The following is a 27,712-nucleotide window of genomic DNA, read 5'->3' on the forward strand; positions in this document are numbered from 1 at the left end:
GAGAAAGTCAAGAAAGCAAGTATAAAATGCTCTTTAAGAAGTTTCCTTGAAGATTAGCACAAGGGAACCGTTACTAAAGAATTCTCAAGATTGACTGAAGTGCTCCACTTCTAAGGAGAAAATATTTCCCAGTGAGATTAACCTTCACAGCTTAGAAAAAAGGCCCATGGGCTCTCTGTCCTTGTTTTGTTTAAACGTTGTAATCTCTAGCACAAGTCAAAGTTTCAAAATATGTATATATATATATATATTTATATATATATATATTTATATATTATATATATAAATAAGTATATACATACAAAATAGATATATATATATATACACATATTTTAGAAAGTCATTCTTTAATTTTTTAAAGGAATCTGGGAAGGGTTTGACTTTTGTTTAACAGGATGCAATTCTGATTAATACACAGAATCAACAGAGGAGCTGAAAGTCCGGAGCCATAGCACGGAGCCAATACCAAAGTTGGACAGCAAAGAGAGAGGACATCATGGGGCATCTTCCTCCAGAGAGCCTATCAAAGCTCAGGAATGGGATGGAACTCCTGGACCACCAGTGGTCACCAGTAGAATGGGAAGATGCTCTGTGAGCCCCACCTTGTTGGCAGGAAACCACAGCTCAGGTAAGAAAGATGATGATCTCCTGGATGGTAAGTCCTCATGTTTCTAGAAACTGCTTTTATGCAGTTATTATTTAGAGAGCCATAAGCACAGATATCTCTGTCTCTACTCATAGAGACAACAGTAGCCCTTCATACAATAGGAGGTAACAGCATGTGGTACACTCCAGGGAACATTCTTTACATAGATGATGGAGAAGTGAAAAGTGCTTTTTGGAGCTGTCCAATGCAGCAGCCCTGAGAATTTCAAGGATCTTATATTAAGTTTCTTTAAAAAATAAAAATGAAAATCCTAGGGGCTCATCTAAAGTGATTTCCATTTATAAAGTTGAAGTGATTTGGTGTTTATGTCTCCTTTGTTTAAAAAAAAAGATTTTAACAACTGGGGAAAAATGAATAGCAAGTAAAATTGAGGATAAAAATGTAGCAAAGATGATCAGAAGGCAGTAGAGAGAGTAACTATTATGAGGTATCTGATGTAATGAGCTAAAGAGAGTAACTGGACATTGGGCAAGGTACTAAATTTCAATCTAAATCAAAAGAGTTAGAAAATTATAATCTAATACACCTTTAAAGTTCACAAATTGAAATTAAATTCAGCAATGCAATTTCTCATTGTTAGTAGATAAATGTTATTAAACATCAATTTTTAAAAGGCAGAAAATGTGTACTTTGAACTGACTGATCTACATGATGGATTCACATAGAGCTGGCAATTGAAATAAACGACAAATATGCGACCTCTTGTCAGTTTTCAGGTTTCTATTCCTCAAGAGTGTTAGAGCTCTGAAGAAAAGACCAATCCTTTAATATTCTTTTCAATTCTGATACTTATCTTGGAAAGCAATTAACATGAATTTAGCCTGTGGTCTCTCTGACAGTCATGCATAAGTTAAAATTGGAACAGGATGAATGATTTCTGTATTGGGGAAAGGGTGTTTCTGGAACAGTACACAGGCAGAGGCAGAGCTGCAAGGTCCTCTGACTTAAAATGTAACGTGAAGCTTTATGGATGGAGCCATAGCAGGTATCATCTGGATAACCAACTTACCAATGTGAGATCAAATCTTGGAGAAGGGGTATTACGTGAACTTAGCAGAAATCTAAAAATATATGTTTGTCAGTAAAGTATAAGTAGCTATAGGTAAGTGTATGAGAAGAAGATACCTGTGCATCTTGTCAAAAAGAAAAAGAACATAGGGAATACATGGTATTTTGTAGAAAAAGAAGCCTCTCCCAAATAAGGTTAACATCACATTCAACTGGGAATTATGATTAGCTTTATGCTTATTAGTAGTATATTTTCTTTTTTTGTCTTTTGTCATTTTAGGGCCACACCCATGGCATATGCAGGTTCCCAGGCTAGGGGTCTAGTTGGAACTGTAGCTGCCAGCCTATGCCAGAGCCACAGCAACACCAGATGTGAGCTGAGTCTGTGACCCACACCACAGCTCACGGCAACACTGGATCCTCAACCCACTGAGCAAGGCCAGGGATTGAACCCGCAACCTCATGGTTCCTAGTCAGATTCATTTCTGCTGCACCACAGCAGGAACTCCAAAAGTATATTTTCAATGATTGTCTGAGTTTGTACCTGTTCTATCCAAAAGAAAAAAAAAATGAGCAGTATCTGCTCCTGCTGTGACCATGGATATTTTTTTATAAAATCAGGAAACATTAGCTGAGTGTTTATTATGTGACAGCCATTGTTCTAGGATCTGCAAGTACAATGATGAGTAAGACAGCCTCACATTTGGGGGCTCAAAGACAAGTGCAAGAAAGATAAATGGATCATTGCAATAGAATTTATTGTATACAAATGATATGCATGACATAGAAAGGATAGATTAATTTTTCTTGGGAGGGTATAATTTCAGGAAGAATAATCAGAAGCTTTGGGTGGATAGATAAACTAATCATTGCTTGAAGAGCTAACATTTAAGCTAGACCTTGAAGAGTTGCTCATGAGAAGGTTACTGAATAATGAAAACCTAAAATACTACGGGATGGAACCTAATGTGTTTGATGTGAAGGGCTGGGGAAGGTGACTGAAGAAACCACAAAGTAGGTTGGGACAAGACAGCAAGAATCCTAAAGGGCCTCGTGCATTAAACAAATGCTTTCGGCCACAGAGTACCAATTAACAGTGGCTAATGTAGTAATGGGCTCTTTTAACTCCTCATAGCACTGGATCTGGAGGTAGTCAGCTCCAGGAGCTTTGTAACTGTTCAGTGATGTCACTGGGACCCAGGAGCCTTCTGTCCTTCTCACTCTTCTGCCCACTTCCTGGTTACGTTTGTGATCGTAAGCTGAGGAGAGAGTTCTGGACCTCATACTCCAGCAGACCCCTCTCTTTTATCGAGTTGGTCACATCTCTGAAACATCCTCTACATCAATCACTGCGTGAAGAGGAATGGGGTTTCCATGAGTGTATCAGAGGGCCTTTCTCTCCCTTAAATGAAGGGACCTTTGCCTTATACCTGGAAATGAAATCGGGTACTCGCTGGGTAATGTCGTATTTGCATAAGCACAGTTGTCTGCCTCATCGTGGTTAAGTTTTGAACGCTGCGTGGTGGATTTTTATAGTCATTTAAATATCTTTAATATAGATATAATGTAATTCAGTTTTCATTGTGAAAGATCCAATGACGACACCAAGGCTTCAAGCAAGAATGACTGGGAGGAGTTCCCGTCGTGGCGCAGTGGTTGACGAATCCGACTAGGAACCATGAGGTTGTGGGTTCAGTCCCTGCACTTGCTCAGTGGATTAAGGATCCGGCGTTGCCGTGAGCTGGGGTGTAGGTTGCAGATGCGGCTCGGATCCCGCGTTGCTGTGGCTCTGGCGTAGGCTGGCAGCTACAGCTCCTATTTGACCCCTAGCCTGGGAACCTCAATATGCTGTGGGTGCGGCCCTAAAATGACATCTGCTCCGGGACATCTAACTGAGAAGCTGGTAGACAGTTGGAATTATGAGTCTGGAGTTAAAGAAACTTAGCGGTATTAGAGATGGAAACTAGAGCCCTTTGGCATGGTTGGTACCCTAAGACTGGATAATTCTAAACTAGGAGAACAAGAAACTGAGATGAAAAGGGAAACTGAGTTTGGACCCTGGGGAGACCAAACATTTCAAAGTGTGGACAGAGGAAGAAGAATATGTGAAATAAATGGAAACAAAACAATCTGATACCCACAACTGAAATTTTACTGAGAGTGCTTAATATGTTGCATAAAAATGGGTAAACTGTAATGCATCTTTGACACTTTGACATGATTCTTCTAAGAAATTCAGAATGTAAACAGAATTTATAACATACTTTCATTTTTTTTTTCTCCACTGCAAACTCCTGAAGCTTCTCTTTTGGCTTATGTCATCTAAAATCTGTACTTCTGAGTCTATAAGGTCTATTTGTAAAGCAGTAAATTGTCTAATGACCAGAAGAAATAGCACAAATATCTTTAGTTCCTCACAGTCTCCATCTTAGACTACGAAGGAGGTAAATTAAGGTGGAAAAAGACAAGATTTTTGTTACAATCTTGATAAATCATTTTTGTATCCATATGAAAACAGACATGGAATGCAGGGGCAAATGTAGAGTCATATATACAATGTCAGTGCCAGTTAGAGCTTCTTACGAGAGAGGGACATATTGGTGGGAACACTCAGAAGAGCATTAAAAGTGCTTGAACTTTAAGAAGTTCACGCCTCCCAAATAGATCACTGTAATTGTATCTATCAAGCCGACCTCTACACCAATGTTGAGGGGAAAAGGAGAAAAAGAAACATTTATGGTGGTAGTTTAAATTTTTCTAAAAAGAAAGAACCCAAAATGAGCCAGTTCTATACTAGAAAATGTCCTAGTTCCACTATGAAATTCCCTCACCTTTGGGGGGGTTCTACACAGGTGGTTCATTCCCTAAAGAGTAACTCACAGCGAAATGGCCTTCATTCAGAAGAGGCAAATGACTATGTGAACAGAGCATTTTGGACTTGCTGTTTAGAAGCAGAAGAGAGTGAGTCTGTGTTTACTCCTTATCGTCTTCTCTTCACACCTTCTCTTCATGACTGGCTCCTTGGCACGAGGCCACTGAACCTATGAATCCCTTACCTACACTGCACTAAAACTGTGACCGATCATCCTCCCTGACCAGGGAAGTACTCAACTCCACGCCTAACCTTCCAGAGAGAAGATTTCACTAATTCCACCCTTTAACAGATAACTTTCTGCCTTTGGTTCTTTCTCTCTCTCTCTCTCTCTCTCTCTCTCTCTCTCTCTCTCTCTCTCTCGCTGACACACACACAAACATATGCACACACACACTCACACAAACGGCTGCTAGTCACAGACTATTTGCTTTAACAAAAGTAGTTGAGCCACTTGAGATGGTTGTTCTTAACAGCTCTTTTGAGGCATGGAGGAAATGCTGAAGGAAAGCAGGGGAGCGTGTCAGGAGATCTCAGTCCTAATTAACAGTGCCAGTGGTGGCCGTGGTACTTTATTAAAGTCACTGTTGTTTAGGATATCAGAGATTCCCCAGGGGGTGATTCTTGAAGGCATTAGAGAACTGGGACCCAAATGCTCATGAAAATAATGGGAAAAAGTAGAAAGTATACAAGTAAATATGGTATTAGAAAAATTTATATTTCCATCTCTAAGTCAATCAAAAAATAGTTTCCAAGCAGTTGTATCCAGCTCTGTTATGATTTCTGGGGGACAAACACACACACACACACACACACACACACACACACACACACACACTATAGGGTATTAAAACATAAAATGTGGTCTCTGCCACTCAAAGATCTTACTATGCTTCTTTATGACATAAAACTATTGAACATAAATGAATCAGATTGTAATTAAATGTATTATTTTTATTGTTATCTACTTTCTACTATATGTTTAAAAATCATCCAAGGAACAAAAAAATGAGGACCGGCTAGAAGAAGGATGGAGGGTTTAATGGGAGACATTGAGTCTTAAGCCAGGATTACATCAGATCTTTTTTAAACTCATATATTACAGTTATTAACTCAGTAGAAATGTATAGAGAGAACTTTCCACATGGGATGAAGAAGGTGAACAAAGTCTGACACAAACCTCACCTGACTTGGCCTTGCCAGGCCAGTCTGAATGTAAAAGAAATTTTAGAAGCAAACCAGAAGTCCTTCGCTGAATGCTATGACTGAAACCGTCTTTAAAAGCCCTTAGTGTCTCTGTGTTCAACCTTATGTATTTCTGCTCTTCTAAGAAGGTCCATCATGAGTGCAAACTGAGATGCTCGGTGACAAAGTGAGTCAGAAGTGGCGCCTCCTTCAAAGCTGACATGTTTTGCTTGCACATGACATACCTGGGAATGTCCTTTGCTCCCACTGAGGACAATATTTTCCCTGAAACTTTTGGTCTAAGTTATATATTTCCACACTTGTTAGAAGCATAAATATGAGGAAAGAAAATCTATTGCAAACTCATGAACATCGGGATGGAATGATGGAAATGAAGCTGATCTGGAAAGCACAGGAGCATCTCAAGGGGTCAGACACTATTTAGCATCAATTGATGCTTGCCGTGAGAAATGCTCACCCCGAATTCCCAGATTTAATTACTCTAACATGAAATCTCTCAATTTTTAAAGAGAGCTCAATTTTCATAAAAAACATTGATTCAAATAATTGCTTGCTCTGATGGGCAAGACATAAAGGATGTCAGTCTGCACTTGCTGGCTTGTAAAACCATTTACTGGAGGCATGCACTTGACCCTGAAGCACAGGGAGGCTGGGTTACAGCAGGAGCAGCAGATGCCAATAAACATCCTGCCCTCCTGGCTTTTTATTTCCCAGAAACTGCAGCTCCTTGAGAAAGCTATGCTAAGAATAAGAGGATGGATTAGAGAGAGGCACGTAGGTTGTGATAGTCAAGAAAGTGGGAGAATTCCTCATCTCTGGAAGAGGAAGAGAGGCTGGCATTCCATGAATAGTAAGGACCCATGGCCTAATCCTTTCTCAGCATCCTGGCAAAGTGGCACAGTCTCTGATGGGGAAGGAGGGCATTTTGGGTAAAGTTTGCAAGAAGTTTCCAGCAAGTCTGGACCTTATGCATTATGGTACCAAACTCCAGAATATGGCATTTTTTACTTCCCAGGAGTATTTATGCTTGGAAAACAGACTCCCCTGAATTTGCCAGTATGGGCTAAAGACTAGAAGGGCCATCTCGTATGTTCTGATCTGCAGAACAGTGCTGGGCCTTTTCAGGATCCATTGAAGAGAAGCATTTTCCACCACTACTCATGGGTTAGCCATTCCTACCCAAAAGGAGTCCTGTCCACACAAGTTCAGAGAAGTGGACAACATATGGATTTAATTTTACTTGAAGAAAAGAAAGAAATATATCATTTTCTCACATTTGTAGAATGATAGGGTGATTTTTACACTAATTATAAATGCACGTTTACAGTAGAATACAGTCATTGGGCACTGAGGTTTGGGCATTCAGAAGATCTGGATTTAAATCCAGATTCTGTTTTTTATTAGTGATGACATTGGGCTTCATCACCTCGTTGAGCTTCACCCACAAAAGATGGATGATAATGGTACCTGCCTCATAGATAGTGCTCTGCATTAAAGGTGAGAATTAAATTAAGCGATAAATATTAACACACTTAGCGTGGTGTCTGGAACACGGTGAATAGTAAATAAATACTTGTCATTAGTATGCTTCTGGATACCTTTGCAGATCTTTATAGGAAAGCTGAGAAAATCACTGGTCTGGGTAATGAAGATAAATTTCCTCTGCGTAGTGACATTGGAGCTGGACCTTGAACAGAATTTAGACACAGAAGGTAGTGAGAGAAGTGGACAAAGGTCATGGGTTGTTCTGGGGGGAAGGTGAGTGCTCTGCCTCCAGGGTGGCACTTAGAGCATCAGTACCCCAAAAGAAGGGTTATAAGACATATTCAACTCTAATTCATATTCCAATCATGTCTTTGAAGCTTGGAAAGATCACAAAGATGTTAGGGTGTTAGCCAAAAGCCTAAGCCTGGATACCTGAGAAGAAGGTTTAGCAGAACGGGGGCTGTTTCATAGAAGGAGCGGGAAACAGATTTTGGAAAGGAAACTGCAGTTGAAGCCAAGAGTGTCATCTTTGAAAACTGATTATTATCAGTTGATGTATAAGGAAGATATCTTCCACTTGAATTTCTGAAACTTATTTACCATATTTTAATTGATAATGCTGGATTGACTGGCTATTTGCTAATAAACCCCATGGCACCCATAACTCAAAAATATTCATATCCAGCCCCTCACTAAGCCTACCCCCATCCAGGAAGAATCCCATGCACACAAGCAAGTATCGAGGATGAAAAACAGACAAGCAGGATGAATTGGGCAGCATGACTGGGAACTGTGAAAGAATATTTATGACAATAATTCCTGGCAAAGCATAATAAATCAATGTAATTTTCCTTTTTTTTTAAGTGCAAGTAAATCATGCTTTATGACAATGTTAATAAATTAATATTTTGATGCAAATAACTTGAGGAAATTATGTAACACTACTGTGCTCCAGTTTCTCTATCTTTACTGTCACCGTGTAGGTTATTTTGAGGATTAAACACAGAAATGTAAAGGGATGTCTGGTACAAATCTGGCTTATGATAGCTAGTAGACCACTGTTCATTCTGGTCATATTCAATTTTACTAGAAAGGTCTCTGATTTCTTTTTCTAGGAAGACTGAATGTTTCCTTTGGAAAGCTCGGCTCGTTGCAAATATAAGGTTTTCTTTAGTTACACAGAGTATAATTGGCTACAGGATGACGGCTAGTGCAACAGCCCATGTTTCATTTATTTGCATTTTCCAACAAAGATTTTAGGCCAGTGTAAAGGCATTTTTGGATTCTTTTAAGTCTGCACTTATGAAGTTTGGAGAAAGTATCAGGTGTAGACTTTACAACTTGGTTACTGCATTATATAACAGCTATGAAAAAATAAACTTTTTTTTTTTTTTTTTTTTTTTTTTTTTTGCTTTTTAGGGCCATACTGGTGGCATATAGAAGTTCTCAGGTGAGGGGTCAAATCGGAGCTACAGCTGCCTATCTACGCCACAGCTGCAGCAACATAGGATCCAAGCCACATCTTCGATCTGCACCACAGCTCACACCACAGCCCACAGCAATGCCAGATCCTTAACCCTCTGAGCAAGGCCAGGGATTGAACCTGCATCCTCATGGATCCTAGTTGGGTTCGTTAACTGCTGAGCCACAACGGGAACTCCCGGAAAAGTAATCTTCATCCCTCACAGTGTTTCTTTTCTGCTTGGTAACAACGAATGGGATTTAAAACCGCGTTAGCAAGGATATGTGAATAACAAGAAAATATCAACATCTGCAGATGTACAGGTTTCTTTAATAAAAACTCAACTTGACATGTATCCATCGTGTTTTTTTTCTGGCTGCACCCACAGCATGCAGAAGTTCTTGAGTCAGGGATCAAACCTGAGCCACAGCAGTGACAACGCTGGATTCTTAACTGCAAGGCTGCTGGGGAACTCCTCATTCATCTCTTAATTCAGATATTCATTCCCATTGTGGTTTTTTTTTTTTTTTTTTTGGTCTTTTTGTCTTTTTAGGGCCGCACCCACAGCATATTGAGGTTCCCAGGCTAGGGGTCAAATAGGAGCTGCATCTGCAACCTACACCACAGCTCATGGCAACGCCAGATCCTTAATCCACTGAGCGAGGCCAGGGATAGAACCTGCAACCTCATGGTTCCTAGTCGGATTCGTTTCGATTGCACCATGACGGGAACGCCTCCATTGTGTTTATTTAACAAAAATTTATTGAGCATCTGTTCTGTGTCATGCAGGAACTAGGTGCTGGGGGTGCAAGGGGCACAAGGTAAATGTGGTAGACCAGATCCCACCCTCCCAGAGCTCCTGGTCCAGGAGAGAAAACAGAGAATAAAATACCAGATTTCTTATGAATGTTATGGGGGGACATGCTGGACCCGATCATATGATTTATTCACTGTCATTCAGACAGGCTTCTTGGAAAAAGTGGTATTAAATTTTGTGCCAGCATGACAAGTAAAAACCAGGCAATTAAGAGGGGATAGATAGCGTGTTCTCTACAGGTCACTCCCAGAAGTGTGGATGAAAAAGGTAAACTTTTAGAACCTCATCAGTAGTAAACATTTTAATATGGCAACATAATTCCCAAACCCTATCCTCTTCTCCCTCTTCTGTATTTTTCATGTGGCCAGGGACTTCTGGCATGCTGTAGTTGTCCCAGTTATTCCCAATCATTCTCCTCCTCCTGTATCTGTGTTCTTTGTAAAGTGCTTTAATAGCTCCTTATCAAGAAGTGAGGTCTCTTTCCTATGCCCTAAATCTGGCTTGGCTTTGCATCTTCCATTGACCCATCAAATGCAATGGAAGTGACCTTGTATCTGTTCTGAGCCTTAGCCTCAAGAGGCCATGAATGCTTCCACTTGCTTTTTCCAACCCTACTCCACCATGTAAACAAACTTGAGCTAGCCTGTTGGAAAATAAGATACATATGGAGGAAAGCCAAGAGTCCTTAGCCTTTAGCCAGCCAACCCCCAAACACGTTAGAAAGTGCAGCAAGAAATAGCAGGGACACCTACCTGACCCACAGCCGACCATGGGTGCATGAGTGAGCTCAGTCCAGCCCAGAAGAACCATCCACCTGATCTATGGACTGAGAACAAAACCAAGTGAGTGTCGTTTTAACTCAATGAGTTTAGCCATTGTGTCAGTTTTGTTTATTTCCCTTAAATGGAAATAATTTATTACCATTACTATTATTATATGAGTTCAGCATTCTCATTGAAAAAAAGTCGAAGAAATAAGTGAAAACCCACTCTCCCATCTTTTGCTCCACCACCCCACTTCTCAAAGCATCGCCTTTGGCTGTTATAGTTTCCTGTGAGGAGCCTGTGTCTTGATGGAGACTATGAGTTCCGTGACATTCATTTTTATTATGCAATAGGAAGTGCAAACCAGTCTGGTAGAATTCAGGTCCCCACTGTCATTCGGGCTTTGCTGTGGGGTATTGACTAACTTCCTGCTTGGCTCCGCAACAGCCGCAGGCAGCTGTGGGCTTTCTGCATCTATGATCCTCCAGGCTGTCATTCTTTACTATTGGCTCAGGCACCAGAACTCAGTTCTCTGCATCTGCTCCTCCCTAGTTGTAATTGGGTACTGGGTTATTCCTCAGGGAATACTGGCCAGCTCGGTTGCTAGATTCTGCTCACTAATTTCACACTCTAGAGTTGAACTATCCTTTTCTGAATTCTAGTAGTAAACACATAACAGAATTCTCCCTTGGAGAGTCTTTGGAGAGTGGCGTAAGGCATATCCCTAATTGCCTTGCTTTTATTTCTCTGCGGAAAACTAGGACTCCTGGCTGCTAGAATTTGTGTTCACCAGAGAAACAGTTTTATTTGCATTTCTCCTGATACTGGTGTTATGGATTTAAGAAACAACCAGAAAAGGAGAACTTGGTCTTAACCATTTTAAATGGGCAACGTGTGTCTTTCTGGGGTTTGAACATGAACAAGCAGGGTATAAAATTCGGCCAGCTAATTATGAAATGATGGGGGTGATGCCTCTCGGGTTCCAAGGCAAAAAGCCAGAACACAGAAACAGACCTTGGAAAGAAGGTGATCAAAGTGACTATCATTGTTCTTAACTGAACTCTTCTCTATCCTAGGAGAGGGGTTAGAGGTGGAGAGGCTAGAAACCAGCTATGAGAGAGACTTAGAAATAACCTGTGTGTGTGTGTGTGTGTGTGTGTGTGTGTGTGTGTGAGAGAGAGAGAGAGAGAGAGAGAGAGAGAGAGAGAGAGAGAGAGAGAGAGAGAGAGAGAGAGAGGTGAACATCTATTTCTTATTGAGGAGGGATGAGAAGGGAGAAATGCCCCCCCCCCACACTCCCCAATGAAACATCAAGAGAGAGAGACTTTCATGGGACCACATGGAAATCTTGCAATCTTGTGATTTGTTTCTAGTCATTGAAGGGACACCATTTCAAAAAGAAGAAGAAGAAGTACAGGAGGTTAGCTGGATAGCCTAGGGACACAGAGCAGATAACTGCTTGGCAAGTAAGTCTCCAGCCACTGATGACAAGTTGAAGAGGTGAGTAAGGTGTGTTTCCCATGGACCGGATGAGGCCATGGAGAAAAACCTTGGATAGCTGAGGTCACGTGACTGCCCGGAGTGGCAAGGACTCTGCAGGACAGGGCAAGGTCCATCCACAGGAGGACCACTGAGCCAACACCAGATCTTCTGGTGAGAGGTGGCCTTCAGGGTACTCAGGAAAGCACACCAAGAAGAGTGTTCACCTCTCTGTCCTTCCCTGCTATGCCAGAGTGTGAGACACCACAGCCCATGCCAATGCCTGGCAAAAAGACCTTTCCTAGCGCCTCACCTCTCCTTCCTCCTACGTCCACCCTCCTGGGGGCAGACATGGTAGGAACCAAGCAGAGCGTACAGGGCTAAGAACCTGGAGGCAGACAAAGAGAGAGACTGTGTGCCAGGAACAGGCCTGAATGGCCAGGAGAGAAGGGCTTTCTTGAAATAAAGTTCAAAATTATAACTAATGTAAGGAACTAGGCACTTAAAATATTAGTTCAATAAGACTTTCTGTGACTTGAAGGAGCCAAAGGATTTTGAGGTCTTCTGTGTTCAAATTAATAGTTAAATAAATCCACAGGTTAAAAAAAAAAAAAAATCAGACAAACCAGGGAGTCCCTGCTGTGGTACAGTGGGTTAAGGATCTAGTATTGCCACCGCTGTGGTGTAGGTCACAGCTGCAGGTTGGGTTCTGTCCCTGGCCTAGGACCTTTCATATGCCATGGATTCAGAGAGCCAAAAAAAAAACCCAGAATCTGATGTAATTACAAAATTTTCTTTAAGATTATTGCAAAGTATATTTAGCCTGAATTATGGAATTTAAGTATATCACCCTTGTTGATTATCTGTCACCCATTTAAAATAGTCCTTTAAGTTTAAATACCATGTGTTAGCTTTTAAAATAAGTGCTGTTTCATTTGATCTTCACCAAAACCCATACAGCTGTAGGTTGGTGTTATGATCTGATTATTTAGATTGCTGCTCACAAGAAATCAATTAAATGGCCCAGGCTCATTGATAAGTAGTAGATTCAAATTAAGAAATGGATTTCAGGAGTTCCCATCATGACTCAGTGGTTAGGGGACCCGACTGGCATCCATGAGGATGTGGGTTCCATCCCTGGCCTTGCTCAGTGGGTTAAGGATCCGGAGTTGCTGTGAGCTGTGGTGTAGGTCGCAAACATGGCTTGGGTCCAGCATTGCTGTGGCTCTGGGGTAGGACAGTGGCCACAGTTCCGATTGGACCACTAGTCTGGGAACCTCCATTTGCTTCGGGTGTGGCCCTAAAAGACCAAAAAGAAAAAAGGGATTTCAGGTTTCTGACCTGTAGTAGAGCTCTCTTCTCATAATTTAATTGGGTTGAGTTTCCCTACTTCCACCTTCATGCTCAATAATTCATTCATCTATTCATCCATACATTCATGCTGCTGTTTTTTTCCAATACAAAGTTATCAAGCACTGAGCATGCTCCAGTAGGGGAGATTGCTATTCATCACAAAAATTAAAAATATAGTTGCAGGAGTTCCCATTGTGCTCAGCAGGGTTAAGGATGTGACACAGTGTCCATGAGGATTCAGATTCAATCCCTGGCCTCGCTCAGTGGGTTAAGGATCCGGCATTGTCGTGAGCTATGGCATAGGTTGCAGATGCAGCTTGGCTCTGGTGTTGCCATGGCTGGTGTTGCATAGGCCTGCAGCTGCAGCTCCAATTTGACCCCTAGCCTGGAAACTTCCATTTCCTGGGGGTGCAGCTGAAAAAAAAATGTAATTGCAAGCTACAAAACCTCCAAGGAAAATGACACTACGCTTCCTCTTAAGGTTGGTGTGTAGCATCCTAATCACTTGAGAACTGATGCTGCAGGTGATTCAGGAGCAGGTACAATCCAGGGAGAAGACCCAGGAGGCATGACGATCCTGTGACTCTAGGGTGTGTGTGGGAGAGTGGCTTCCAGGAGAAGCCCGCCAGGGTGATGCTGCACTGGCCGCCTTCAGGACCTGAGTCTTACCTAAAAATGACAGGAGGCCACGTTCGGATTTCAAACTCAGGCATCAGGATTACAAAGCCAGCTAAGCTGCAGGAGACAGGATTAGGAAGATAAATGCAATGTCCCAAATAACCTGGCTCATAAATTCAAAGAAGTGTCCTCTCTGCTCCCTAGCCCATGAAATTCTTCTGTTCTCATGACTGAGAGTTGTTGATAACTGATTGTTTTGATAGATCTAAAAATTCATTCCTGAGTACCTGAGAAACCATATCATACATGTGCTTTTTTTCTCCTAATAAAATAGCAGTATTATGGATGCTTGTCTTTCTTTTTTTTTTTTTTTGTTTTTTTGTTGTTGTTGCTATTTCTTGGGCCACTCCCTCAGCATATGGAGGTTCCCAGGCTAGGGGTTGAATCGGAGCTGTAGCCACTGGCCTACACCAGAGCCACAGCAACGCGGGATCCGAGCCGCGTCTGCAACCTACACCACAGCTCATGGCAACACCGGATCGTTAACCCACTGAGCAAGGGCAGGGACCAAACCCGCAACCTCATGGTTCCTAGTCGGATTCGTTAACCACTGCGCCACGATGGGAACTCCGCTTGTCTTTCTTGAGTTCGGCCATTTACTCATCCAGTAAGCTTGTGGAAACACCTGTTTTGAACAGCACCCTGTGAGGGGATGACAGATAACCTCTGCCTTCAAGGACCCTCTGTTCGCTTAAGATAGTGCTTGCTTTTTTACAGTAAGAGAGCATCATTCACCCTGATTCAGGAAGAAAGGACACTGGACTGTGCTCCAGTAGTTTGTAGAGTTTTGTCTGAATTATTAATATTCCTTTTCCCATTTCTTTATTTTTTTCCAGCAGGATGATTGGTTAAATCTATGCGAGCAGTACAATTTGGTGATATTAACTGATGTGTGTGTGTGTGTGTGTTTGTGTATCTACAGCTACCTATGTGTTTTAAGCTTGGATCTTATGTGATCTGATTTGTAGTCAGATAAATTATTATATTCTATACATAATTACATGTGTGAGTTTACACACACACACAGTCCCTTAACTTAATTTCTGCTAAATACATGCATAGACCATGATGCTCTATACTATTCAGACACCCTGAATGCTTCTGGAAAGAATACAACTTGATAGCGATTTCATTCTTGTGAGAGAAATTCTGAATTTCCATCTACTTTCTGTTTGATTCCCTTGGGGGGAAAAAAAATAACTAGGCAACAATTCAGATAATGCAGACACTACCTTCATCTTACTTGTCTCTCAGTAGATTAATCTGGTTTGAGAATCACAACAATTTGCTGGCTTGAGTTGTGACAGCCAGCTCCTTGTCTAAAAGGAAATATGACCCTACCCTCTGCTCTCTCTGTGAGGGGTGGGCTCTGACATTGCTCTCACTTGGCGGTTGGAAAGGCCCTGTGGGTCCCCCGCACCACCAGTATCCGCAAAGAATTCCCTTTCTGAGTCTGTGAAAAGACATAGACGACATTACAGAAAAGAAGAGTATATCTGATTTACGCTAGCACAACTAGAGTGCTGAAAGCCTGTAAGCAGAGCAGACTATCAACGTGTGTTTGCACTGCCATCTCTTGTCCAAGACAGAGATTGCAGTTTCCCGCATCTTGATTTTTTTTTTTTTTTTTTTTTAATTTTAATTTGTACTGGAATTTTGGGAAAGATGAAGTGGAGGAAAAGGTTTTTTTAATGAGAAATATAGAAATAATTCACTTTTTAACACTTGCTTCCTTCTTTAAAATATGATTTAAAACAATTCATTCAATAAATACTGTCTTTATCAGGGATTAGTTATGTTAGGGGAAATACAGTGGGGAGTGAAATTGACATGACTCCTGTCCTCAAAAAACAAAAAGTTTAGTAAAGAAGAGAATCGGAGGAAAGAAGAAGAAGCAAGTGCACTACACAGAGTGGCATGATTAAAATCCTAGAGTGAGAGAAATTATGGCACTTTAAGAGATTTAATGCAGTGTGACAGGTGCAAGACTGCAGGAGAGGCTGGTTATGTAAGCTAAGCCATGTGTCCCATCATGAAGATGCAGTTTAGACCTCATTGTATTATAAGCAGAGGAACTGAAAGATATTTGCCTTTAAATAACAAAAATAACTAAAATCTTGAGGTCTTATGACATGCTTGTCACTGAGGTGAAATCTATACTTAACTATCTTATTTAGTTCCTATAATCATTTTAGAAAGTAGCTACTTTTATTTCTTTCACTTTACCTGTGAACAGTGGAAACTTACTTAGCAAGGTCTAGCAAATTGCCCATGCTTATTCAGCTAGTTAGTGATGAGAGCTTAGTAGCAGCTCTCATGAAAGTGCTATCCGGAGAGCTCCCACAACAGTACAAAAACGCCTTTCATTGGCCAAATTGGGTCACACGTCCAACCTGAGCCAATCAGTGAAGCCAAGGGAAGAGAATAGAATGATTCAGGATGGCCTGAACCACATGGCCACTTCTGGAGTCAGTGGAACCATGGAAACTGAAATCAGCGGTGATATTCAATTCAAACTACTGGTCCAGAAAAAAGAGTAAGTGAATTCTGGACAGGTGAAAAGGATAGATGGCCATTACGCCTCCTAAATTGTATTTTAAAATATTTTTTTATTATGCTTAGCCATTTACTGCCAATTTTTTTAATAGCAATTTTAGAAAATTTTAGCAAATAGCACACTTGAGTCAAACATAATCCTACCAACGTCATTACAAAAAAACAAAGCACGGAAGTTACTCAGTTCTTCTGGGCCTCTCCCAGAGAATGAACTAACTAACTAATTAACTAAAGCATAAAAAAGATGACCAGTTACCTTAGTAAATTAGCTTATGATAAATCAAGAGTGTTTTTAAGGTCATATCAATGAATCCAACAGATTTCACATATGAACATCAAGGAATTAGTGACTCTTGGAGATTGCTTCTCATTACAAATGATGAAAAAGTACCTTGAGAATTTAAATGGCATCCCTCAGGCTCACAGTCAGGTAATAGCTTTTCTTAGACATTTCTGTAAAGGTTTTTCTAGGGCAGCATTTTACAACTGGTTGATTCCCAAATCCTCTGGAGTTTTAAAAGATTTTCCCATGCTTCTTGTGCTTCAACATGCTATTTTCTTCTGTTTCAATTTTTGTTTTTTAAATACTCCACTGGAAAATTAATTGGATAAGACAGTACCTTTTTTTTTTTTTTTTTTTTTTTTTGACAGTACCTTTTTAAGAGGACTCTTTGGGAGGCTCAGAGTCTATTGAAAGCAACAGCTCTTAAACTCTTCAGTCTCAGAACCCTTTATGTTTTTAAATTTTTTTTTTTTTTAATGGCTGCACCCCTGGCATATGGAAGTTCCCAGGCCAGGGAATCTGAGCCACAGCTGTGGCAATGCAGGATCCTTTAACCCACTGCACCAGGCTGGGATCAAACCTGTTCTTCCACAGCAACCCAAGCTGCTGCAGTTGGATTTTTAATCCATTGTGCCACAATGGGAACTTCTTATTATTTATTTTTTAAAAATTCTTCAGTGACTAATCTTTATTTCCTGGTATGGAAACAGCCTACAGCTCCAAAATGACCATGGCTGGCAAAATAAATACTTTTTTTTTCCTTTTTAGGGCTGCATCTGTGGTACATGGAAGTTCCCAAGCTAGGGGTGGAATTGGAGCTGCAACTGCCAACCCACACCACAGCAACACCAGATCCGAGCCATACCACAGCTCTTGGTAACGTCAGATCCTTAACCCATTGAGCTGAGGATCAAACCTGCATCCTTATTGATACTAGTCAGCTTCTCAACCTGCTGAGCCACCACAGAAACTCCACATTGAAAAAGCAAAAACAGACTGAAAAAATCATAGGTATTTGGCTCCATATACTTTTCTTTAGCTGGGTTAAGTCTCCATTATATGTTGACATAAATAATATTTTCCATGAAAAATAACAGTATTTTCCAAAACATTACAAACAGATTGACATTGTTTTACAATTTTTGCAAATCTCTTTGATGTCCGATGCAGTAAGAACCTAGATTATCATCTACTCTGGATTCAATCTGTTGTGTTATGTTCCTTTGGTTAAAATGTTTTAAGGCACCCTGGCCTTATACAGATACAGAGTTGAAAAGGGAGGGATATTTTAATAGCCTTTTCATATAATTTTGGATATTCTTCTTTAATACTTTTCCCAAACTCAACAGTTTCATAGGGTTAGTTACATATCAATAAACTCATTACACTTTGTTACACTAGAATCCAATGATCTGTCTTGGACTTTAAGTGTATTTTTATCCCCAAATGATTTGTAACATTGTACTTTTAGAAAATTTCAGTTCACTATGTCATGCAAAATCTTCCATATGTTGACATATTTTGTTATAAAAATCAATACAGCATATTAATAATGCCACTGATCTCCTAAGAAGTCTTTAAGTATTAGGATGCTGTCAAGCTTATTAAGGCAAATAAATGTTTTTTGAAATTTTCATTTTTGAAAACTCAAATTTATCATTGTCAACAAATACTGTCAGTTGTCTTCCTTAAAGCAATAAATTCACTTCATTCATTTTCGGGAGTATATATGCCAAATATTCAAGTCTGTGTGGCAGTGAAAAATATGTAGTTATCAATACCATTTGGTACTCTTGCTTTCATGTGCTTAGGTAGTAGCAGATTTATCCAGCATAGTTTTTGGACTTTTGGTGCATTTGTCAACACAGTTGAAAAAGACAAATAATGCTTTAGTATTTTTATGAAAAAAGTTTTTACCTTGTCACCACCTCCCCAAAGGGTCATGGAGCCCTCCAGTGGTTCTGCTGTAGAATGAATAAATATGGCCATGACTGGAGATCAGCTGAAGATCCTTATCACAGTGGACTTGCCCACATATAGCCTTATATTGATATTGGTCTTGTTCCAAGACCTCTATTACTTAATCTATGTCTGTAAAAGACAATGGTTCAAGGCTTATTCTTAAGGACTATGTCTATTGAAATATTAAAATTTTGTATTCCACAAAGTCCATACAAAATTTTAATATGTGGTCACATTTTGTCTCAAGATATTTGCTCTTAAACTGCAAAAACAATTGTATTGAGAGGAAGTAGTATTATATTATGTCCAGTTTTGATTATCATTTACATCAATAAGGTGAGTGATATACAAAATTTAAGCTTGGCATTTCTTTGTTATTTAGAGGTAAAGTGTCATGTATTTTTAAAATAGTTAAATTATTTTGCCATTATTCATTCTTAATATCAAGGGACCAAAGAGTTTGGTTTTATTTTTTGTTTATTTTATTTTGACACTGTAACATAACGTTAAATTTTTATCCCCATGGCAGTATATACTTGATCCTGATACAAATCACAAGTCTTAGTTTAAAAACTAAAACAAACAAACACGATGAATCATAGGCCTTTTGCTGTGTAACTTGGCAGATGGATTTTTTTATGTCATGATTTTAAAGATAATTAAGAAACATATATTTCTTGTTAAATTGACAAAATATGTTCCTTTATACATATATACTTTAATTCCTTTTTAATGTGAAAGCAAGTATTTTTTGAAAAGAGCATATTTTCATATTCAGCTAACGTGATGAAGATCTTAAGGGAATTTCAGAAATTATATGTTTCAATAAAAGAGGCTGTCAAATTAAAAAAGCTGTTGATGTACACTATGCTGTGTTGTCATATAGGAAGTTAACAATGTGTTACAGTATCTAGGGCATTCTTGCATAGTAAGCAATACGATTTATATACTCTTTGCATATGACAGTGGAAGACAATGGAAATCCCAGCCCTTAGATACTCAGAAGGAATCCAGTGGGTACTCCTAACTCCACATGTATGTGATTCTCTTTCTCCTCTGTACAAAGGATTCTTTAATGCTCTTTGTCCATCACTGAATTCTAAATTGTATCCGCCATGCTGCCATCTAACTTTTCTTTCAGTTTTAGATGTTTAGCAGAATTCCAATATCCCCAAGAAGGATTACCAAGTGCTCTAGCATCAGTAGATTTTACTGTCTGACCCTTCAGATAACACTAGGATTTGGTCCATAACTACAGGATACTGGGAGTCATCCAGAGCCTCATAAGTCTCAGCTGCTTCCTTAAAGGAATAAATACTCCCCTGTAAGGCTGGAGAGAGAGAGCATGTCTACTCCCAGGTAGGATTTTGCATCCTGCTGCTTTTCTTTCTCCATGGTCACAAAATGATCATAGCAATGATTGGACTGGTTTCATCTCTCTGCATGTGACAGTGCCTGGCCCAGGAGCTTCTCAGGGATCTATAAAAATATTTGATATTAAATTAAAAAAAAATGGGAGTTCCCATTGTGGTGCAGCAGAAACGAATCTGATTAGTATCCATGAGAATGTGGGTTTGATCCTTGGCCTCTCTCAATGGGTCAGGGATCCAGTGTTGCATTTGGTTGTGATGTAGGTTGCAGACACAACTCAGATCCCATGTTGCTGTGGCTGTGGTATAGGCTGGCAGCTGCAGCTCTGAGTTGACCCCTAGCCTGGAATATCCATATACCATGTGTGTGGCCCTTAAAAAAAACCTAAAGAAAGAAAGAGGGAGAGGGGGAGGGAGGGGGGAGGGAGGGGGAAAGAAAGAAAGAAAGAAAGAAAAGCACCAAAATTCCAAAAGATACCACCACATTCACATTTATTGAATACTTAATTAGATCAGTAGAAAATGTGACATTAGGTCAATTTAATTAATTGTTAAATTAATATTAAAACAGTTCCATTACACCTGAAAACAATTTCTAGATTGGATTGTCTTATTCTGTAAGGAATCCTGAATGCACATGATTAGTATCTAGAAATCATAGCCCATCATGACTTAATTGGGTTATTCAGAGTCCAGTAATTTCAAAGCAAAATTATAGAAATGTATTCAAATTATACAGAGTAAAATTTACACTTAATTTGCAGGATGAGGGCATCCTATTTGCTTGCTATGATATGTTATGGAAGCTTTGAAACAAAACGTTTTGAATCTGTGAAGGTTTTAACATCTTGGCAAAAGTGCCCCCTGTTACTCGGTTTATCTCAGATAGCTAATGTGTTATTTCAAAGAAAATGCCTTCCTCCGAAATGAAGGTAGAGTGTGCAATAAGCATACCTCTGTGTATTAAATAAAAGGCCTCTCTGTGACCTCCATGCAGCCCTCAGCCATTGATTAGAAACTTCCAACAGTAGGATGGACAGCAGGGAATCATGATATATTTTTGTTAGTACAGAAAAAATATTGTGTATTGAAAAAAAAAATAAAACAAGATGGAGAAAAAGTACGTCTCCCCAGAATTTGACTGATTTTACCTCTTTGAAGCGAGATGAAAGTGTTTTCTTTGGTGAAAATGCACTAGTCTCTTAGAGCTATGTAGATCCAGAGGTTGAGAACAGTCATTTGTCTTTGCTTTCTGAAAGCGAAGAGAGCTCCAGGACTCACACTAGCAGCTGTGGATGCCTTGGAGATTATCCTATGATGATACCAGGGGACATAATCCTGAAGGGAAGTTCAATTCATCTTAAGGGAAAGATGAGAAATGACTGAGAAAGTACCATCTTTTTTTAAAAAGCAGTGAAAGACTGTATCCAATAAGAATAAAGATGATAATTCTTTCTTTTTAAGTACCAAAACCCAGTGGTAAGTTAGTTAGTTAATAAAATCTTTTAAGATGATGATGAATTGCAACCCTGGAAATATCACACGATACTATCTTGATGATGGTTTATTGCAAGGAGTTAAAATTAGTGTCTTCTTTCTTCCTTCCTTTCTCTCTGCCTCCCTTCTTCTCACCATGTCCTTCTTTTTCCTTTTTGTTCCATTCCTCCTTTTCCTTTCTCTCTCTGTCTCTCTGTCTCTTTCTCTCTCATATTCTTTCTTGTTTTCTTTACCCTTTACCTTCACTGAATTTGCACAAACAACATCCACTTTTATGTCTAGGATGGTTATTTGTTGTTTATTACAAAAGAAGGTGTTTTCCTTGGGTGTAGGAAGACTAGGGACTTTCTAGCTCATAACTAATTTCTTAATGGAGTGAACTTTTCTTAGGGGAGGAAAGTTCTGTCTTAGATATCTTCTGAAGCAAATGCCCATTGTCTTTGACCTCCAAAAGCCTTGACAACTTTTATATTAACAAAAATTTCAGGATGAAAACCTATTATGTTTGTTCCATGGTTCCTAAACCTCACTGGTTAAGGCTCAGCTTTGATGTCATAACCCCACAGAATCTCTAAGAGGCTTGGTTATTTAAAGAAAAAAACGTTCTTTTTTTGGATTTTTGAGACTTTTTAGGACATTCTTTCAGCCAAAGAAACCTTGGTGGATCCAACATCATAACGATTTGTTTCACCAACCTGGCCTCACAAGCATCATAATGGATTTCAAATGCATTTATGTTAGGGGCTGTGTGAAATGGAAAGAAGAACCAAAATCAGTATGATAAAGATAAGCAAAAACCTCACAATTAAAAAAAAAAGTCCCTATGACATCATATCATTAAGGAGCAATGTTATGGAGTATGTATGTGTATGTGTGTATGTGTGTGTGTTGTATACAGACAAATATATGTATATTTTCACCTGCCTTTATATACTTGTGTTCATAGTGAATTTGAAGGGATAACCTTAGCTGCCACAGCAGCTGGAATCATAAGCCATGTGAATTATGTGGGAATTGAACAGTCTATCACTGGGCGACCTTACCTAGTCAGGTAAGCCACCACGTATGACCAGTGATTTGTGGTTTATACTGCAATCCCTAAGTGGAGGCACAAACTGAGACATTATCTGGATTGCTGTCTGGTGGGTGTAAAGCAAAGCCTTTCCAGGTCATGATGAAATTGATATTTTGCTTGGTTTTTGGTAAGTCTCAGTCTGTACATTAGAGATACCAGCATCTATGTCTGAAAGAGGCTGATTAAGTTAGAGTCTGACTGGAAACCTAGGAGGAGAAATTAATCCGTAGGTACATTGGGTAAAATAAAAGGCATTGGATTGTGTCACTCATCAGATAATCTCTTCTACATAATTTTTAAAGAAATTTATAGTAAAGAAATATTTATTTGGCTCCTTGCCCAAGAAAAAATATTAAGTTTTCTGCATGTGACTAAATGTGCTAAAACAGTAAAGGGATAAATGGAAATATTGGCTCATTACAAAAACATGTCCACTAGCGTTCTGATGGATGCTTCGCCTTTATTTTATATAGTAAAAGAAGATGCTTTAAGGTATGCTAGGATTCATGTGTCCTGGGAAATGAAGTTAATTTGTAAGTTACAGTGATAGTTTATGTCATTGCCTGACATACTTACAATTTATTTATCTATTTATTTAATTAAAGTATAGTTGCTTTACAATGTTGTGCCAATTTATGAATATATATATATATATATATTCTTTTTTATATTATTTTCCAAATGGTCTATCAAGGAGATTGGGTATAGTTTCCTGAGCTATACAGTCGGACCTCATTGCTTATCCATTCTAAATATAATAGTTTACATCTATTAACACCGAACTCCCAGCCCATCCTGCTCCCTCCCTCTTACCCCTTGGCAACCACAGGTCTCCTCTCTATGTCTGTGGGTCTGTTTCGGTTTTGTAGATAGGTTCATTCATGCCACATTTTAGATTCCACATATAAGTGATATCATAAGGTATTTTTTTCTTCCTCTTTCTGACTTACTTAGTATGAGAATATAGTTGCAACAATGTTGCTATAAATGCCATTATTTCAATTTTAATGGCTGAATAGTATTCTATTGAATATATGTGCCACATCTTCTTAATCCATTCATCTGTCAATGGACATTTATCTTATTCTGTGTGTCTGTATCTGGTGTCTGTGAAGGATGCAGAAAAAAGGAAGGGAAGACAGACGATGAAGTTGTCAGTGAAAATTTCATGTAATGCTGTAGTAGCAAAGCTTTTCTATGGAGTACAGCTTATATAAAGCAGCATATAGATAGTGTTCTGAGAGTTCCTATTGTGGCTCAGTAGGTTATGAACCTGACTAGTATCTATGAAAAATCGATCCCTGGCCTCACTCATTGGGTTAAGGATCAGGCATTGCCTTGAGCTGTGGTGTAGGTCACAGATGCAGTTTGGATCCCATGTTGCTGTGGCTGTGGCATAGGCCAGCAGCTATAGCTCTGATTCGACCTCTAGCCTGGGAACTTTGGGCTGCAGGTGCAGCCCCTAAAAAGTAAAAAACAAACAAAGATAGTTTTCCTACCCAGCGTGTGCACAGAACCCAGCACGTCCTGGCTCTAGGCATCAGCATGTCACTGGTCAGTATATTAGTGATATAATATCTTTTGAAGCCAGTTGTCCAGAGAGTTTCATCTTTAAGTGAAATTTATAACAAAAGGATTTTTGAAAAGCCCTTGCATATTTACAATGCAAATATTAACCTTGCTGAACCTCATGTTTCCAGTTTGTAAATTGGGAGCATTTATAGCTAACTCTGTAACTCTAAAGATTACCTTTAAGATTGGAGATAATTTAAGTGTAGCCCAAACAGAAGCTGAGCTATACCAGGCACTCAAAAACTTAACAGTTAATGTGAAGGTTTGTGAAAAAAGCACAGATATCAGTTTTTCTTTTTATTCCTCTTTTTCTTCTCCTTTATAAATATCTTCAAGTGTCTGAAAACCAGTGTCGCTGTATGCCAAAAATTCTATGCTTCTTGAATGAAGGGACTTTGTTCCATCCCCAAATTCTAATCTCCAGATTATCCCGACAGTGGCTTAGGCAACTCATTTAAATAGAGAAAGAGGGGAAGTCTTTTTGATTTTGAAAAATAATAGTATTATGAAAGATTGCAAAAGTCTTAGAAGTGGTTATAAAATTAAAAGAAAATTAAGTTAAATTAGAGAAATATTACATTGAAAACCTGGTGAGAGTAGTCAGCACGAAACAACAATATAGACTTGAAAATTAGAAAGTTAGAAAACTAGAAAAAGAAAGGAAGAGGGAAGGAACAAGAGAATGAAAGAAGAAAAAAGAAAGAGAAAGAAAGGGAGAAAGAGGAAAGAGAAAAATTTGGAGAAGATGGAAAAGACATTTTAGGACAGAGGAGAACCATGGACCAAAGCTGAAAATGAAGCACCATAAAGAGTCATGTCAGTGGCTTTTTCCCCAAATGAGATGTTGTTGCCCCATCACTCTTTAGAGACTCACCCTAAATGGGGTGAAATGTGCAAGGGACAAGGCCTTGAGCTAAGGGACTTGTTTTTTATTCCCAGGAACTGATCTGTTAACAAAGCTTGCTTTAGAATCAATTGTGAAATTGTTTCATCACCTGCCAGTGGTCAGCAAACATCAGAAGAATTCAGTGCATTAAAAGAACGGGTAGCAAACCCAGAAGAAAGTCTGGGAGCCGGTTCATCACTGCAGACTTTGCTCAACTAATGCTTTGTCTTTCTCCCTCGTTCACAGAACCGAAGGTCAGCTGCAAACTCGGCCGGTCGGCATCCACATCAGGTGTGCCCCCTCCATCAGTTACTCCTCTCAGGCAAGCCAGTGACCTGCAACAGAGCCAGGTACCATCATCGTTAGCCAGTCGTGATTGACTTCCTGTGATGCGACATGCCAAACGCTTTCCACCTCTGTCTGTCGTGTGTTGCTGTAACAACCTTCGCATTTGCTTTTATTTTTCTATGTGTGTATGGGCGGGGGTGTGGGGATGAGTTGTGGCCGTCTGTGTTTTCATCCAAAAAGGAAAGTCCTTCTCCCCTGTGACTGGTGCAGCTTTCTTTGCTGTTTGTTACCAAATTGTTTTTTTTGTCTCCGGTTTCCATCATTCTGTAATATAAATGTAGTAAACTCGTACTCTCTGTATTGGCTTAGCGGTTATTTTTTTTAAATTCTTTCTCTCTTCCATGTTTTGTGTACTTTTATACTGTCTCTGAAAATTTATCAACATTTGATAAATTTATCAACTTTGTTTTATGTAGATTTCTTTTTAAGTGTTTTGTCCACGACACTTGCACAGATGTTGTCAATGAATTTGTACATATTGTTTAGTTCTTATCCTATTATACTGTAATATTTGTGGTCGTTTTACTTTTCTTTTCATTTAGCTTGGAGCATGATTGTAAGAGACTGTGAATATTCATGTCCTTATAAATATTCATATACCAACTCATTCGGATTGAACATGGCAGCTAGTCTTTTTTCTTAGGCCATAAAAAAAAAAAACCCTGATAATCTAGATATTTACCAAAAACTTTAGATTAATAAGGCAATCTTTAAATAAACGACTTTTCTCTCTAATGCCAATGATATCAGAAATGTTCTCAGTAAGGGAATGTAAGTGTTTATGCATGGTAATTGAGATCTCTATTATCATTTGAAGAAAACAGACAAGAAATAAAGGCGTCAGCTACAATATTACTTTATCCTTTACAGTACAATATGTTGCTCTGATGTTCATTTGGATACATGGTTGTGTATGGGGAAAAATCATTGCACATAGATGCTCTGTCTATAACTCATCCAATAGGAATTCAATGCAGTGACTTAATGTATGAAGCTTAATTGTTGTTACTGTTAAATATTATGGGTGTTAAATAGGATAATGTCATCCTGGAGTGGTTTTCTCTCTGCTTCCCAGCTTTAATCTTCACATTCATAAAACTCTTCTGAAATTGTAAATTATAAGACTAAGCAATGATACCTCCATGGGAACTGCCCATTACTGATTAGCAAATTACATAGTCATCCATGATTTAAAATGTCAAGCTCTTTTAAAAACATAACTAAGCAGAATAATTGCATTTTTTTTTCTAATGGGAGATGTGGTGCTTTTTAGTATTTTGGTTTGGCTTAAATATTCATAAGATGTGATTTATGGATATATGGATATAAACACGGGAGATGAAAGGCTTCTCTCAAGGGCATCTCACGTGCCATTTAGAATTTCCTGTGTCTTAATTTAAAATGTTAACTGCCTTCATAACTAAATGAATCCACCTCAGACACTTTTTGGGTATAAAAGAAGTAGAAACATAAGACAATGAGTAAATAAATAATTAACCTCACTAAGATAAACTGCCATTGTAGCTGATTAAAACTACTCCAAAATACCACATTTCCAACATTTCAAGCTTACACAATTGGCTACAGAATGGAGGAACTTTAGCTGCCTGGTACAGGATTGCATCAATACAGTTCATTTTCTAGGTACACATATCTTACTATTGTACTACCTTGGTGTCACAAGAGGTTTTGTGTTGTTTTCATTTTTTTACCCTAATTATCTTTATAGTTGTTTCATCCTAAGCCCTTTGGATTCTCAATGACAGCAGGCTCCTGGGGTAACTTCCAGAACAGAAACAAGGTACAATCTTTGTGCCTTTGCCTTATCAGCTCTTTGCTTTCCCGATGGGATGTTCTTCATACTTCAAAATCTAGCGACATGAGGAAGCCCCTCTTGTTGCTTACAGGCTGCATGTTTTCTCTCTAACTGGGAGAAATTCTGGCACACAGCCATGTCACAGATGTGTTGTCAGGGCTGCAAATTCAAAGGCTGGTCTCTGAGTCTCTCTTCTGCAGCTTGTGATCAGTTGTAGCACTTACCTATTTCTACACCCTGGTGCTAATGGGATAAACATGACTCAGAAGAACCTTACTCGGCATTACTCCAACTTGGATGGAACTGAAGTCCCCGGGTACTCACTGAAGCCTCTCTTCTCACCTAATTCCCAGGCTCTTAACTGAGATGTCTCCTAAATTACACACAGGATGACACGGCCCTCTGCTCAGTAACCCGAGACAGTGGTGAAAGACATTTAAGCATGTTGAATATTCACACCCAAACTAGGCTATGGAACACCTAGCGTTATCAAAGAATTACCCTGGCCACTTTTTTAAAAAAAAAGTGTTTTTCCAATACCGGGATTCCCAATAGT

General features: G+C 39.2%; 1 protein-coding gene across 5 annotated transcripts in view; it reads left to right on the plus strand.

The window, feature by feature from the left end:
- NYAP2 (neuronal tyrosine-phosphorylated phosphoinositide-3-kinase adaptor 2) overlaps nt 1–27,712 on the plus strand; it is a 263,456-nt gene that overhangs the window by 188,511 nt on the left and 47,233 nt on the right. For all 5 annotated transcript variants that reach the window (XM_013984554.3, XM_085001315.1, XM_085001316.1 and 2 more), the window contains 2 exons: nt 419–628; nt 25,239–25,342. In XM_013984554.3, the coding sequence (XP_013840008.3) occupies nt 419–628; nt 25,239–25,342 (314 nt within the window). The remainder of the gene's footprint in view (nt 1–418; nt 629–25,238; nt 25,343–27,712) is intronic.

Source organism: Sus scrofa, chromosome 15, assembly GCF_054392235.1.
Source record: "Sus scrofa isolate SSC_HxYL_T2T_F1_AM1 chromosome 15, Sscrofa_HxYL_maternal_Yorkshire_Landrace_v2.0, whole genome shotgun sequence".
NCBI lineage: Eukaryota > Metazoa > Chordata > Mammalia > Artiodactyla > Suidae > Sus > Sus scrofa.